At 34.2% G+C, this 17,989-nt stretch overlaps 1 protein-coding gene across 3 annotated transcripts in view; it reads left to right on the forward strand.

Annotated features, from left to right (window-relative positions):
* LOC111052769 (putative inorganic phosphate cotransporter) overlaps nucleotides 1–17,989 on the forward strand; it is a 37,153-nt gene that overhangs the window by 18,307 nt on the left and 857 nt on the right. For 2 of the 3 annotated variants that reach the window (XM_039429802.1, XM_039429800.1), the window contains exons 6-10: nucleotides 982–1,202; nucleotides 2,841–2,993; nucleotides 4,149–4,403; nucleotides 14,862–14,978; nucleotides 16,453–16,610. In XM_039429802.1, coding sequence (XP_039285736.1) covers nucleotides 982–1,202; nucleotides 2,841–2,993; nucleotides 4,149–4,403; nucleotides 14,862–14,978; nucleotides 16,453–16,610 — 904 coding nt within the window. Of the gene's footprint in view, nucleotides 1–981; nucleotides 1,203–2,840; nucleotides 2,994–4,148; nucleotides 4,404–13,430; nucleotides 13,548–14,861; nucleotides 14,979–16,452; nucleotides 16,611–17,989 lie in introns of all 3 variants that reach the window. The other variant, XM_039429801.1, reaches the window with a different exon arrangement.

Raw genomic sequence — 17,989 nt, forward strand, 5'->3', positions numbered from 1 at the left:
ACTGTCGACTACTGGTGTCTATTATTGGTGTTTTGTTGGTGCGAGTGTAAGAACGGCACAGCATGAGAGACTACCAGCGTCACATATAGCTTCACGGAGAATAACTACTAGGACTATCGGCTTGAGTTAACAGTGAAATTTGGAATTTATACACCCTATACCATGGGATATCCTGTTCGCATGCTATCTTATTATCATGCATCCCCTCATCATCACCTAGGCTTGCAGAAGGTTGTTTTTGTAGATAAATAAATAAAAGGAGTTGTATTAAGGTGGAATGAAAATTCTAAAACATCTCATCTGTTCATAGTCTCTGTCGTTATCATTTGAGGCCCACTGCAAATAGATATGTCACATATCATACCAATATTGGATGTTTAAGGAAGCAGTTGATCTATATAGGCACTAAAATAATAAATCTTATTCCGGACCACTTTCCTCATAGACTCTAAGGTTAGTAGAAAAACTAAACTAGAAATAGAATCCTGAAAAGACAAAAAACTTTTTCTCCCATATCGACGTATGAATCTCGAGATTTCTGCTCAAACTACTGTTTGCAAGGCCAATTCTTTTAGATACATTTGTTGAAAATGGAATCCCTTACAATTTTTGTACATTTTTATCTACTTTCTTCTCCAATACTTCCCTTTTCTTCTCTTCACCCTTCATTCCTTACTTTTATTATCTGTACCTGCCTATTACATGGGAAACCATAGTTGGCTAGGTATTTTCCCTCCTTTCTTTCTTTTCAGCACACCCCACCATGAAGCCGGTTTTTGTATTTTATTAGAAATTTATTTTTGATTGTGATTTTTTGTATTTTGATTCATTTTATGTATATTGTGTTGATTTGAATAAAATTATTGATTGATTGATTGTGTAAATTGTATACTTTGAGAAGGAGTTGTGTTCAATCTGATTAATTATCATGAAATTCCCTTAAATTTCAACAACTAATGCAATTTTTTGTGTGATTCTCAGGAGCCAACCTAGGTAGCGTGGTAGCCCTGGGTCTTAGCGGAATCATTCTGAGCTGGTGTGACGGTGCCTGGCCAGGGCTGTTCTACGTGTATGGCCTGATGGGATTGCTATGGCTGGCCGTCTGGTGCAGAGTGGGTCACAACAGCCCCACCGATGATCCCACCCTGTCCGACAGAGAGCGCCTGCATTTGATCAAGTACCACGAGGAGGCTAAATTACAGGTATGACCAAATATTTCAATTTTTTTCAAAAATTCAAATTTTATTAATTCAAACTCACAATATTTACAATCAGGATCAATAAGAAAAACAAAAACAGAGAAGAGATTATTATAATTTATAATTATATCTCTATTATCCCTATATCTCTATTAGGCCTATATCTCTTATTCGTAAGAAGAGATTGAAATTCACAAGGAATATGTCTGGATAGGAAGGTCACAAAAATAGAAGTCAAATATTATTCATAAAAGATTGAATTCTATGATAGATATCAAAATAGAAAGCTTTCAAAAAAGCCAAATTTACGTAAGAAAAGATCGAAATTCATGAGAAACTAGCAGGTAATCCGTGCTCCGTAAGGGTCTGTTGAAAAGCACAACAAAAATTAGACAAACTGAAAACTTGACGTACTGAAATGTTGAAGAGCTCTTAAAATAGGCCAATAACCATCCTCGGTAATCTATAAGCAAAATGCTAAGCTAATCAAGTTAAAACTTGACAAACTGAAAATTTTAAAGAATTGAGAATAGGCCTTTAACCATCCTCGGTTAATTAAGAATTTTATGCAAAATTCCAAGTTAATCAGTCCAGTAGTTGAGACGTGATGATGGTCATTCATGTATTTCCTATCCCCTACTATATATAATTATGCAAATATTCACTTTATTATATTATAGAGGTCTTAATAAAAAGCTTTCAGAAAAATAAAAAAATCGTGAAAAAGATTGAAATTTATGAGAAATGTGTGAATAAAAAGCTCTCTGAAATAATGAAGCCAAATATCCGTAGATGACAATCTTTTTATTTATTCTTATTTACAATGAAGCACAGATCGGGAGAGAAAAACTAAGAATACCTTGTAGGAACTATTTCTCTCCCAAGTTTAGGTAACATTAAAAGTTAAATGAATCAATTTGTATTCTGTTTTTCATGAACTATGTCTAAATCTATAAGAAATAAAAAACCAAGTATTCGTAAAAATGGTTGAAATTTATGAGAAATGTGTAAATAAAAAGCTTTCAGAAATAAAAAGCGAATATCCGTAGGAAAAGATTGGAATTTATGAGTAATGTCTAAATAAAAAAACTATATGAAATAAAAGCCATTGTGAGAAAAAATTGAAATTCATGAGAAAATGTTTAAAAGAAAAGTTTTCTGAAAAAAGCCAAATATTTGTAAGAAAAGAATGAATTTTATGATGTCCAAATAAAAAGCTTCCAGAAAAAGCTAAATATTCGTGAGAAAAGATTGGAATTTATAAGAAATGTCTAAATAAAAAAGTTCAGACTGGGTTCAATTGTTGTTTTGATTATGGGAAGCGACTTTGTCGACAACAAAATTGAATTGAAATGACCAACAGAAGTTGATAGAAAAAAGATTTTTATCCTTGCATCAAAAATTATTATAAAACAGTAATTTAATTTTACCTTTGTGTTAATCGTGTTTATTTGTCTGTAAAATCAAGAGTTTTTTCATAAGTTTTGTGTGTCATTCACAAGTAATTTGTCAATTGAAGCTGCAGTGAATTGAGGTATGTTTCAAAGATTAATAACCCTATAATTTGTTTTTTTGTTTAAACTCATTTAAGCCTTTTGTCTTTTAATTCACGAATGAATCAATTTGTATTGTGTTTTTCAGGCAATGACTGTTATACCGTGGGGAAGCATTCTGACGTGTATCCCACTGTGGGGTCTGATAGTGTCGCAAATTGGTCACGACTGGGGTCTGTTCGTCATGAACACCGATCTACCAAGATACATGAAGAATGTCATGCATTTCACCATTGCACAGGGTTTGTCAAATTATTGTCATGAATAATTCAATAATACGATGGAAATTACTGAGATATGGCATTTATTTAAATGCTAATAAAATAATAAATAAATATCGTGGACCGAGCTTCGCTCTGGAGTACAAAAGCATAAAACATTTATTACGAAAGAGGAAATTATAATAACATTCACACAGAAATGTTCTATCTAATCACAGTAAATTGAGATTAATTCCCAGAGGAATGCAAAAATTTCCCTCACAAAGGCCCAGTTGCACAAAAGCCGGCTAAATTTTAATCCTGATTAACTTCACGTGTACCAAATCAGAAAAGACCATTTCAAAAAGATGGATATATTGAAATTAATCAGGATTGAAAATAACCCGGCTTTTTTTGCAACCGGCACTAAGTACCTGATTGAATGATTACAAAAGTTCAACAGCTGAGTCATAATTTTGACACAGTCCCACACACATGAACTCGCTCACTCACTTCCATCACCAAGAGACGACGAAATAATTATTATCAGCTGTTTTTCCAAGGATGAATAATAATTATCCTTTTAATGTCCTTCAGCGAATTTTCTCAGGGATGAGACCTAGTGCAATAGAATCTTTATATCATAAACCTACTATGTTTTGAATTTCGTGAAAATCGTTCGAGCCGTTTTTGAGACCCGGTGAAATGCAAACATAAAACATATAAACATCTAAACATATAAACAGAAGTTGCTAGTTTAATAGTAAAGGATTTTAGCTGTTGACTTTGTTTTGTGACATCCAACTGTTGTTCTTGACTAGAGATTTCATAAAAATATGATGTTTCTAAAACTGTAAGACTGAACTGAAATTAAGTAAACAATAACTTAGGGCTGTAACTAAAAATAATTAATTGATTGATATTGTTCTATGTCTTACAAAATGTGATTTATTTTCTTTTTATTAACAATACTCTATGTTTGAACCAAATTCTTGAGTTAATAAAATCTATTTATTTATTTATTTATTCTATGGCATTTGAATATTGTGTTTCCGTTGATTTATAATGCATTCATGTGCTGGACTGTATTTGTTCTGTAGTATGTTATTTGATTTGGATGATGTTTCCGTTGATTTTGTCTGTTTTTTAAGCAATTAAATGATTTATTAGTTTGTTCTTGTTGATTTTGTTTGTAGAACGGTCTCCTGTCAGCCATCCCCCACCTTCTGATGTGGTTGACAGCGATCGCGTCAGGCTGGTGGGTTGACTCCATTCTGATCCGTAAGGTGCATTCGGTGAGCGCCACCCGTAAGCTGTTCACTACGGTCTCCTCACTGGGCCCCGCCCTGGGCATCATAGGGGCCGCATACGCCGGCTGCAACCGGTTCGTCGTCATCAGTCTCATTGCGATCGGCATGTCCTTCATGGGATGCTTCTATCCCAGTCTCAAGGTCAGTATAATATTTTATTGTGTTTCAATAGGCCTAATCAGTAGCCCTAAAGAGAGAAGTAAATAAGTAGGGCCTACGAGTGATATTTATGATAAACATGTTAATAGTATATATTACGCTATAAGCACAGAAAGTTAGTGTTTACGGTATGAGGACAGACTCGTCGGCAAGCCTTGCACGGGAATATGTTATCCGAATACCGTAAACACTTTTCTGAGAGAGTCGTGTACGATATTTTTCGCCACACTACAGGTATAGCTGACGCTAAAAAGCTAGGCGGTTTTGTGGGTCTCTTGTGCGTTCCAACACCTGATGTTGTCAAGTAGAGTTGTCATCTAGCTTGGCTCAGGTGATGATTTTTAAATCAAAAGAGACAATAAATAGATGCATTGCATCAGCTGTGAGTAGGTTACACCATGTGACCCATGAAGCCACCTAACTTTTTGGCATCAGCTATATAAGAATAATAAATTGTTTTATGAGGGGGGGGGGAACTTTGATGTCTCATATCTCAAGAACCAGACGGCGTAGGGTACTCAAAGTGGGGTGGGAATTTCCGATCTCACCCTCCTGAACACAATGCACCATATGGCACAGTTGTCCGAACACATTTTCAAAAAAGTTAGAATTGCAGTCTCACCTTTCTTAGTTCCATGTTAGCGGGGCGGAAAGGGTACTCTTTCCGGCCTTAGCCGGAAAGAAACCTGTTCTGACGTCAGACGAGAGTCGTTTGCAAACAATGTCTTTCAGATCTACGTAGGGACTGGAAAACAGCTGCTTTCTGTGCAGTGTGGCGAAAATAAATAAATTTTTATTGGAAAGAAAAATTCTGAGGTCCAGTTAAAGAAGGAGAGGGATGGAGGAGAAGAACCAATTCAGAGCTCGAGGCATTGATAAAATGCCAAAATATTGTTAAATTTATAAAGAGGCGCGACGGCTTAGGTGGTTTGGACATATCTGTAGAATGAATGAGAACAGAATGCCTAAAATAATATTCAAGGAGAGGCTCCATTCCAGAAGGAAGAGGCCAAGAATGAGGTGGGAGGAAGAAGTGAGAGACGATCTCCAAAAAATGGGATGTAGTGGATGAAAACGAATTGCAGAGAACCGAGAAGAGTGGAGAGCTATAGTGGAGGCGGCCAAAGCTCATATTGGGCTGTAGTGCTAAAGAAAAAATATTATTGACATTGAGCAACATTGGCAATTGACAAAGTCGAAACTAATACTAGACGTTATACAAGTCAGAAGGATATAAGTTAATGTAGGGTAATTGAAAGTATGGTACGGTATACATATATGTAAGTACACAAACATAACTACATCGAAAGTAAACCTATAGTGAGGTCCACGTTATAATGGCAGTGGAGAAAGATAGGAGAAAAACGTTGCCGAACCTCTGTCTTGTCAATGCCTTCTATAGAAGGTATCTGATACAGGGTTATTGACGTAATATTAACTGTTCATTCTCGTTTAAAATAATCCTGCCGGCCAGGAGGCCGAGTTGACTAAGGCGTTGCAGCCTTCAGTCTGCTAGTGCTATCTGGTCGTGGGTTCGAATCCCGCCGAATTCCATCGAATGGGCATGGATGTTTGATCATCTCATAAAATCACCCTTGCACTTCCCATTACCCACGCACAAGCAAAAAAGCTCATGTGGACATCATCCGCAATATAAAAATCAATTATATTTTATTAAGCAAGAAATTATATTTTCCAATAATTTCATAATGAATTTTCATAATGAATTTTCATAATGACCATTGAAGTTGACAATAAATGCAAAGTAGTAATAATGATACCTGAAATGAATATAAATTGAGTGCTATAATGAAAGTTATTACTAAGGTACAATAATAATGAATAAAAATGACAATAAGCTGTAAAAAAATGCTCAGCAAGTAACGTATAAAAATATATGCGGCATAGGCCTTCAGTGATTTGAATGTCAAAATAGACTTCGACCAAACAATTAATAGGCGTTACTGGCCTTAAAATATCACTTAAGAGCTAAGGGTAGCTAATAAATACAATGAGGACAGTCTGGGTTGAATATAGGCGACATGGGCCTCAATGAATTGAATGTCAAGACAGACATCAATTAGAACGAGTAATAGGCGACAGTGGCCTCAGAAAATCACTTGTAAAGCCAAGGGTAGCTGTCAAATCCAGAGAATTAATTTGCTACTTTGAAACAATTATATAGGCGTCAGTGGCCTCAGAAAATCACTTGTAAAGCCAAGGGTAGCTGTCAAATCCAAAGAATAATTGCTACAATTGAATACAATATATAGGCGTCAGTGGCCTCAGAAAATCACTTGTAAAGCCAAGGGTAGCTGTCAAATCCAAAGAATAATTGCTACAATTGAATACAATTATATAGGCGTCAGTGGCCTCAGAAAATCACTTGTGAAGCCAAGGGTAGCTGTTAATACAATGAATAATAGGCGTCGGTGGCCTTAGTGAATTGAATGTCAAGATAGACATTAACAAATAATAAGTGGCGTCAGTGGCCTCAGTGAATTGAATGTCAAGATAGACATTAATCAAATAATAAGTAGGCGTCAGTGGCCTCAGTGAATTGAATGTCAAGATAGACATTAATCAAATAATAAGTAGGCGTCAGTGGCCTCAGTGAATTGAATGTCAAGATAGACATTAATAAAACAATTAGTAGGCGTCAGTGGCCTCAGTGAATTGAATGTCAAGATAGACATTAATAAAACAATTAGTAGGCGTCAGTGGCCTCAGAAAATCACTTGTAAAGCCAAGGGTAGCTGTCAAATCCAAAGAATAATTGCTACAATTGAATACAATTATATAGGCGTCAGTATCCTCAGAAAATCACTTGTAAAGCCAAGGTAGCTGTTAAATACAATGAATTAATAGGCGTCGGTGGCCTTAGTGAATTGCATGTCAAGATAGACAGTAATCAAATAATAAGTAGGCGTCAGGGGCTCGTGAAGAATGTCAAGATAGACATTAATCAAATAATAGTAGGCGTCAGTGGCCTCAGTGAATTGAATGTCAAGATAGACATTAATAAAACAATTAGTAGGCGTCAGTGGCCTCAGTGAATTGAATGTCAAGATAGACATTAATAAAACAATTAGTAGGCGTCAGTGGCCTCAGAAAATCACTTGTAAAGCCAAGGGTAGCTGTCAATCAAAGAATAATGCTACAATGAATACAATTATATAGGCGTCAGTGGCCTCAGAAAATCACTTGTAAAGCCAAGGGTAGCTGTCAAATCCAATAAATAATTGCTACTATTGAAAACAATTATATAGGCGTCAGTGGCCTTAGTGAATTGCATGTCAAGATAGACATTAATCAAATAATAAGTAGGCGTCAGTGGCCTCAGTGAATTGAATGTCAAGATAGACATTAATCAAATAATAAGTAGGCGTCAGTGGCCTCAGTGAATTGAATGTCAAGATAGACATAATTATAAAACAATTAGTAGGGCTCAGTGGCTCAGTGAATTGAATGTCAAGATAGACATTAATAAAACAATTAGTAGGGTCAGTGGCTCAGAAAATCACTTGTAAAGCCAAGGGTAGCTGTCAATCCAAAGAATAATTGCTACAATGAATACAATTATATAGGCGTCAGTGGCCTCAGAAAATCACTTGTAAAGCCAGGGTAGCTGTAAATACAATGAATTAATAGGCGTCGGTGGCTTAGTGAATTGAATGTCAAGATAGACATTATTAATAAAACAATAATGATGCATAAGTAAATGAAAATTGAAAAGAACGATTACATAACCTGAATAAAATTTTGAAGAGGAGATGCGGCCAGGCAGACAGGCAATGACTCCCCAATACCAACAGGAACAGGACATCAGCAAGCGATGAAGTGATCTGGCCATGCGATGACAAGCATGGAAACGTCCACTACAGCAGGCAAATCCCCCAATGGAAAAGTAGGCTGGAGCGAGTAGAATTCCAAACGAATAATCCGATCTTCAAATTGTGGAATTTTTGGATTGTTTTCCAAATGGTAGAGATGATGCACTTGAAAGTTTGAGGTTCACGAGGTGAAGCCAATTGTAGAAAAATGGCAACTGAAGCCTACACGAGGTTGTAATTTTTGACAAAGTTTATCAAAGCAATAAGCAAGCAATCGATGAATAATTTACTCACAATTGAAGAATAGAATAAATGAATTAATTTGAAGAATAATTCACACTTTAAAAAGGTTCTGTAGATCAAATGAATAGCGATGAAACGCTCACACGAGGTTGCAATTTTTGACAAAGTTTATCCAATTTTAACAGAGTAACTGAGTGAAGAACTCGATGAATAATTGAATCACACTGAAGAATAGAACAAACGAATTAATTTGAAGAATAATTCACACTTTAAAAACGTTTTATAAGTCCGATGAATTCAGATGAAAGGTTTAGACCGGGCGTAAGGTACGCACACCCGACTATCCACCATTGAAAAAGACAAACAGCAAAAGGCAAAAGACGCTAGTAACAAAAAAGGGGAAAGCGGAAATGTAGCCACGTACGTGAAACGTCCACAAACGTTTGGTGAAAAAGTGGCAAATATCTAAAAGGTAAGATGCCTAAAGACAAGATTAAATTCCAAAAAATTGAATAACACAAATATTAAAATTGCAACGGCAAACAATCCGACGAAAAAGGTACGAATAGAAGTATAGAAAACCAGCTGACTAGAGCAGTGGCAAAGAACCGCGACTGTGACGTCACTGGTCAGCGCAGATGCACAAAAGACACAGCGCGCAGACAGACAGACATGATGACGACATGATGTCTACGTAGTAGCGGAACGAAAAACAAGTGGAACCGTTCAATAAATGCTTTGTCAGATTTTACAGCATTGATAAAATGCCAAAATATTGTTAAATTTATAAAGAGGCGCGACGGCTTTGGTGGTTTGGACATATCTGTAGAATGAATGAGAACAGAATGCCTAAAATAGTATTCAAGGAGAGGCTCCATTCCAGAAGGAAGAGACCAAGAATGAGGTGGGAGGAAGAAGTGAGAGACGATCTCCAAAAAATGGGATGTAGTGGATGAAAACGAATTGCAGAGAACCGAGAAGAGTGGAGAGCTGTAGTGGAGGCGGCCAAAGCTCATATTGGGCTGTAGCCTGTAGTGCTAAAGAAAAAAAATTATTGACATTGAGCAACATTGGCAATTGACAAAGTCGAAACTAATACTAGACATTATACAAGTCAGAAGGATATAAGTTAATGTAGGGTAATTGAAAGTATGGTACGGTATACATATATGTAAGTACACAAACATAACTACATCTAAAGTAAACCTATAGTGAGGTCCACGTTATAATGGCAGTTGAGAAAGATAGAAGAAAAACGTTGCCGAACCTCTGTCTTGTCAATGCCTTCTATAGACGGTAGCTGATACAGTGTTATTGATGTAATATTAACTGTTCATTCTCGTTTAAAATAATCCTGCCGGCCAGGAAGCCGAGTTGACTAAGGCGTTGCACCCTTCAGTCTGCTAGTGCTATCTGGTCGTGGGTTCGAATCCCGCCGAGTTCCATCGAATGAGCATGGATGTTTGATCATCTCATGAATACCCTTGCACTTCCATTACCACGCACAAGCAAAAAAGTCATGTGGGAATCATCCGCAATATAAAAATCAATTATATTTTATTAAGCAAGAAATTATATTTTTCAATAATTTAATAATGAATTTTCATAATTAACATTAAATATTTTGTTAATTCTTAATTCTACATTGTTGAAAGATTTATTTTATTTATTTATTTATTTATTTATTATTTATTTATTTATTTTATTATTTTATTTATTTTATTATTTTATTTATTTATTTTTTTATTTTATTTATTTTATTATTTTATTTATTTATTTATTTATTTATTTATTCTATTTATTTTATTTATTTAATTTATTAATTATTTAATTATTTAATTTATTTAATTTATTTAATTTATTAATTATTCAATTTATTTAATTTATTTAATTATTTAATTTATTAATTATTTAATTTATTTAATTTATTTAATTTATTTTATTCATTTTATTCATTTTATTCATTTTATTCATTTTATTCATTTTATTCATTTTATTCATTTTATTCATTTTATTCATTTTATTTATTTATTTATTTATTTATTTATTTATTTTATTATTTTATTTATTTTATTATTTGTATTTATTTTATTTATTTATTTTTTTATTTATTTATTTATTTATTTATTTATTTACAATGCAAATGACACTAATGTGATACATGAAAGATAAAATAATAAGATAGTCCTTGTAGTCCTTGCCTGTCCTTGAAAGATGATCTGGCAACAGAGCAAAGCGAGAAAGAGATAGTGCAATCCTCTTCAGGCACGGTCCTAGGGACTTTGCCGCCCTGGGCGAAATCGGCAAACGCCGCCCCCCCCCCCAACCAGGTATCCCGTCTAATAATTGTTTACTTAAAAATTTGCCCTATCAGCGTTCAAGTTAAAAATGACATTTTAACAAATATTTGACAAATATAAATATTGAGGAATAAGTGCATGCAACGAATGCTCAAATAAAGGTATGGAGAGAACATTTTGAAACACAATTTCCAACCCCACAGCTCTTTCAAGGATAGTAAGAGGATTAACATATCAAAAGTCCTCACCCCTACCTCATGTGCTAAAGGAGTGGAGGTGGTTTGGAAGTACCATTTTTTTCATTTTTCTCATATATCTCGGAAACTATGCATCTTATGAACATTTGTACACTGTACAAAATTGAAGCTCACAGTAAAATAGTGAAAATATACATCAAATTGAAGATATTGATGCTCCGTCAGCTTTAATCAGCACGGATTTTTTTTCATCATCGTTCAAAAATTATAAGGCCGAAAAGATGAAAAAATTGGAGGCAGAAGTGTTTTTTCAAAAAATGTTTCACCTTCAAGAGCGGATATCTCAGAAACTATAAGAGATATGAAGAAAATGTAGAGAACAAAACTTGTTGGAATTTTGTGAGCTTCAATTTTGTACAGTGTACAAATGTTCATAAGATGCATAGTTTCCGAGATATGAGAAAAATGAAAAAATGGTACTTTCAAACCACCTCCCCTCCTTAGCACATGAGGTAGGGGTGAGGACTTTTGACATGTAATCCTCTTACTATCCTTAAAAGAGCTGTGGAGTTGAAAATTGTGTTCCAAACTTTTCACTCTATAATCTTTAATTGATGGACTAGAACAGTAACACAAAATATCTGATTAAACTATTTTTATGTTCGGAACAGATACGGTACACAATAAGAAAACATAATCAAGACGGTAGTTCTAAATCAAGAGACTGCAACAGAGTATTGGGCCTATTTAACTTGCTAAGTAATCAAAACTACAATTGCTACAACACGAGTTTGTTCAACACACTTGTTTAATTAAATAGAACTCGTCTGACCTTTGCATAGAAAAATTCCTTTTCCAGTTCTTCAGGATCTAGGGACTGATCTATTTTATGTTCGCTAGACCACTTAGACGTTCCTGGGACATTGTTGATCTTAGATATATGTCTTCATTAGCTTGAGTTTGGAAAAGCTACTCATAAAATTTTACTATTCACATTGAGTTTATTATTTATTTGCATTTAAAAATTTTCCGTTCCTTAAAATTTGCCGCCCCAAAAAATCTGCCGCCCTGTGCGGCCGCCCGGTCCGCCCACCCCTGGGGCCGGGCCTGATCCTCTTTGTTAAATGATAGACAAGGATAGCAATACCATTGCTTATTAAACACTGCCATTATAACGTGGACCTGACTATAGACATTATACAAGTCAGAAGGATATTATTTAATGTAATTGAAAGCATGTAGCCGACTGTATACATATAAACACAAACATAAGTATACATATAAAGTAAACCTAGAAGAATTCATATAATTATGCATCACTATACAAAGTAGCCTATATTATAGTGCCAAACAAGGGCAAGTCAATATGGTTAGAACAAGAAAGAAAAGTTTGAAATAATCAATGAATCAAATATCAATAGCCTGATCATATCGGAATCCAAGAACTCTTGTATAAAATACATTGGTGTTTTCACCAACAGTTGAAAAATTTTCATTTTAAATCTATCTATATACTCATTTATCAAGGCTGTGCAAAGGCTAAAAGTGAACTTTTTACTCGTGATATTTTTCAAAGTTTTTCGATTTGTATATCATCGAGCTATCAAAATAAAAAAGTTTTCTCAGGAAAACATGTTTTCTCTGATCATTACTTTTTGATATATGAGCGCCCAAAATTTGAACTTTTGGGACAGAACATTTCAAATTCGGTAAGAGATAAATCCATGAGATTTAGAGGATAGGTTCTTCATGGTATTGTTGATCAAGTAAAAAAAAAATTTTCTGAAAATATCAATTTTTAAAATAGTTATCCAATTTTCTAAAAATAACCAAAAATAAATTTTAGTTGAGTTATTTTTGGTAAATTGAATAACTTTTTCAAAAATTGATATTTTCAGAAAATTTCTATTTTACTAGATCAACAATTCCATGAAGATAGATCCATCCTCTTTGAAAAATATCACCAGCAGAAAGTTTATTTTTAGCCTTTGCACAGCCTTAAACCTAGAGGTTACTTATTATACAGTTCCAGTCTTATAATATTGTAGCAATTTATTGACGTTGAAAGCCTTTGGAATGGTATATTCAGTCTATTCTTATTTCTTGTTGCATAAGAATTTATAATATGTCTTGAAATTTTGTCTACCTTATTGGTTTTTACATGTATTAGAACAGTGTATATATAAAGATTTTTTATTGTGTCTTGAGTTACATATTACTGTGACGTATTGTGTTTTCAGTTAAAATAATATAACTTGTGATTTAAAGAGACTACGGTATCTCATGAAAAATCGTTCTATAAGCTACAGTTCTGTAGGATATTTCATTCAACTGTGAAAAATATGGACTATACCTATTTGCATGTGATTTTTGACTATTAGACTACTATTTAAATTATGCTTTACTGGCAATAAAAAACGCTCATGTTATTTTCAGGTGAATCCGTTAGATTTGAGTCCAAACTACGCGGGCACCCTTATGGCACTGGTCAACGGAATTGGGGCGGTTTCAGGGGTGTTCATCCCTTATATTAATGGCCTGTTTGTTACTCATGTGAGTATATAGAGTTTTCTATATTATTTCATTTCTCACATCATGATTCAAACTAAACGGATATACATTCATAATTTAAGGCTCTCACACTTTCATATTGTACAAAAGTGAGGCCTACGTTATAATGGCAGTGTTTGATTTGCAATGGTATTGCTATCCTTGTCTATCATTCAACAAAGCGGATAGCGCTATCCTCTTCAATACTGAATATGTACTGTACATACATGTACACTCTTCAGTACAGTACATTATGGTATCTTAGCTTGGGGAGGCGCCACAAAGACTGTCATGAATCCCTTGGAAGTGACTCAAAAATATATTATTAAAATGGCGTTACAGAAAAATAGTAGGCACCCTACCGTACTGGAACCTTATTTAACGAATTTAAAGTATCAAATATTAATCAGCTATATGTTCGATCCCTAATTATGCACATCTACAAGAATAAACCAGATATATTCGCTCAAGTCCAACATGACTACACAACCAGGAGCTCGGTGAACGTTTTTGGCATTGTTATTCCTAGAGTTTCCAAATCAATAAACACAACAAATTCCTCCTATAATCTTGGCTTGACAGTGAGTTCTCTGCCTCATTCATTTTTCTCTCTCTTCTTCACATCATACTTCATTTTTCCATCTCTCATTTCAATCTTTTCCATAATTCAATATTCGCTTTCACATATATTGTCATGTTTGTCATTATGTTAACATATTATCTACTATTGTCATTATGAACTATTCAGATTGCTACTCTTTCCTGTACACAGGCATTTTCCCATGCATGGAAAAAATGTTTATTATTTTTATTTGGAATGTATTGGTTTGTAACATGAAATAAATAAATACATTTTCAATCACTTGATAATAGCATTCTATAGCAGAAACATGTTGTGAATAAACAATTTTACAAAAGGGTACTAAGATATTTTTTTCGCCACACTGCACAGAAAGCAGCTGTGCAGCTGTCCAGTCCCTACGTAGATCTGAAAGACATTGTTTGCAGACGACTCTCGTCTGACGTCAGAACAGGTTTCTTTCCGGCCTAGGCCGGAAAGAGTACCCTTTCCAGCCGCTAACATGGAACTAAGAAAGGTGATCAAAAAACAGCTGATCAAAAAACTTTTCATTATTTGTGTTCATTATTCAATAATTAAAACATTTATTTACTAATAATATCATCTTATTGTCATTTGAAAGAATAAAAAGTATAAAAAGCAAATCTGAGGTAATCTGAATATCTATATATATATTGTTCATTTTTGTGTGTGGCGAAAAATAGCGTTCGCACCAGGGGCAAAAATGTTATTTTCAGGTGAATCCGTTGGATTTGAGTCCAAACTACGCGGGCACCCTTATGGCACTGGTCAACGGAATTGGGGCGGTTTCAGGGGTGTTCATCCCTTATATTAATGGCCTGTTTGTTACTCATGTGAGTATATAGAGTTTTCTATATTATTTCATTTTTCACATCATGATTCAAACTAAACGGATATACATTCATAATTTAAGGCTCTCACACTTTCGTATTGTATAAAAGTGAGGCCTACGTTATAAAGGCAGTGTTTGATTTGCAATGGTATTGCTATCCTTGTCTATCATTCAACAAAGCGGATAGCACTATCCTCTTCAATACTGAATATGTACTGTACATACATGTACACTCTTCAGTACAGTACATAATGGTATCTTAGCTTGGGGAGGCGCCACAAAGACTGTCATGAATCCCTTGGAAGTGACTCAAAAATATATTATTAAAATGGCGTTACAGAAAAATAGTAGTCACCCTACCGTAGCCTACTGGAACCTTATTTAACGAATTTAAACTATCAAATATTAATCAGCTATATGTTCGATTCCTAATTATGCACATCTACAAGAATAAACCAGATATATTCGCTCAAGTCCAACATGACTACACAACCAGGAGCTCGGTGAACGTTTTTGGCATTGTTATTCCTAGAGTTTCCAAATCAATAAACACAACAAATTTCTCCTATAATCTTGGCTTGACAGTGAGTTCTCTGCCTCATTCATTTTTCTCTCTCTTCTTCACATCATACTTCATTTTTCCATCTCTCATTTCAATCTTTTCCATAATTCAATATTCGCTTTCACATATATTGTCATGTTTGTCATTATGTTAACATATTATCTACTATTATCATTATGAACTATTCAGATTGCTACTCTTCCCTGTACACAGGCATTTTTCCCATGCATGGAAAAAATGTTTATTATTTTTATTTGGAATGTATTGGTTTGTAACATGAAATAAATAAATACATTTTCAATCACTTGATAATAGCATTCTATAGCAGAAACATGTTGTGAATAAACAATTTTACAAAAGGGTACTAAGATATTTTTTTCGCCACACTGCACAGAAAGCAGCTGTGCAGCTGTCCAGTCCCTACGTAGATCTGAAAGACATTGTTTGCAGACGACTCTCGTCTGACGTCAGAACAGGTTTCTTTCCGGCCTAGGCCGGAAAGAGTACCCTTTCCAGCCGCTAACATGGAACTAAGAAAGGTGATCAAAAAACAGCTGATCAAAAAACTTTTCATTATTTGTGTTCATTATTCAATAATTAAAACATTTATTTACTAATAATATCATCTTATTGTCATTTGAAAGAATAAAAAAGTATAAAAAGCAAATTTGAGGTAATCTGAATATCTATATATATATTGTTCATTTTTGTGTGTGGCGAAAAATAGCGTTCGCACCAGGGGCAAAAAATGTTTTTCCGGCTCTCAATCTTTTCTAGTCGTGGGCCTACGGCCTCGGACTTGAAAACCGATTTCGAGCCGGATAAATATCATTTTCTGCTCTAGGTGCGAAATATACTATTTTTTTTTTTTTAATAAATTTATTATATTTTTCTCAATTTTGTATTTTTTTAGAACACCCTGAACCAGTGGCAAGTCGTGTTTCTTCTATCAGCATTTATTCTGATAGTGACAAACGTGTTCTACCTGATAACCGGATCAGCAGAAATTCAGCCTTGGAACGATCCCAAGTACACTGAGAAGATGGAGGAGATACGATATGATAAATACAAGTGAGTTTCGTCATTTAGCTTCACCTTTTCCAAATTTACTCAAGTGAGGTCCACGTTATAATGGCAGTGAAGAAAGATAGCAAGCAGAACAACGTAGCTGATCCTCTGTCTTGTCTATGTCTTCTATAGACGGTAGCTGATACAGGTTTGATAACATGTAATGTTAACTGTTCATTCTTGTTTAAAATAATATTTTCCTACAGTTACCTTGAAAAGTGGCCATTCCTGCACTGATTACGGAATGCAAAGAATCACTTTTCCGCTCTAGTGCGCAAAAAATTACTTTGCGTATTATCTTGCAGCCATCCCAATCAGCTGTTGACATTGTTGGCGTGTATTTTGAATGCAAATTTGTTCTATCTATATTTTTTTCTGATTTTCAAATAAATAAGAATGAGAACTTATTAAATTATACATTTCTAATATTTTATCCATAATTACCCACTTTTCATATTCAATGGTAACTGTAGGAAAACTTTAATGTGAAATACTTGCGCAAAGCTCCTCTGCTGCACTCAAGAAACCATTCCGCCCTCGCCTACAGCTCGGGCGTAAACGTTTCTTTCGGTGCAGCAAACTGTCACTTTGCGCACTAGTTGCACAAATAACTATTTTAATATCAATTATATTTTATTTAGCAAGAAATTATAATATTTTTCAATTATTTCATAATGAACTTTCGTAACTGAGATGAAATATTTTGTTCATTAATTGTTAGTTCTAAATTGTTAAAAGACGATCTGGCAACAGAGCAAAGCGAGAAAGAGTTAGCGCTATCCGCTTTGTTGAATGATAGACAAGGATAGCAATACCATTGCTAATTAATCACTGCCGTTATAACGTAGACCTGACTATACTTAATATTTTCTATATTTCCCTTCTCTCATCTATATATTTAACTTCATTTTTATAAGGGTATTATTCTGATTCCCGGTTTCAATAAGCTTAGTCAAGAAATTTGAACATGTTACGCTTTAGAACGACTTCTGCACTCAAACTGTGATACCGTATCAACTATGATTTCTATTGTGATATTGATGTTTTCTATTATCAATTAGGATTTCTCTGGTTATAGTATCTATCGAAGATTGCAATGCACACTTCTAAATTGTACCCGGCTTGACTATTATCAAATCAAATCAAATTTATTTTCCATTTGCAAGACAAAAATACAATTGAATAATAACATACTATTATGCAATATATTGTATACAAAATAATACACTTAATACAATACAGGAAAAAAAACCTGCTAAGGCATAAGCCTGAGCGCAGGTAAGTTGCAAATAAACTTATAAATAAATGCCTTCACCGTCAAAATTTAAAATTCTTACTTTTTGCTATTATTGAGTAAAAAATGAACTATAAATTTCAAAAAA

The sequence above is a fragment of the Nilaparvata lugens genome, chromosome 5 (assembly GCF_014356525.2).
Source record: "Nilaparvata lugens isolate BPH chromosome 5, ASM1435652v1, whole genome shotgun sequence".
In the NCBI taxonomy this organism is placed as follows: Eukaryota; Metazoa; Arthropoda; class Insecta; order Hemiptera; family Delphacidae; genus Nilaparvata; species Nilaparvata lugens.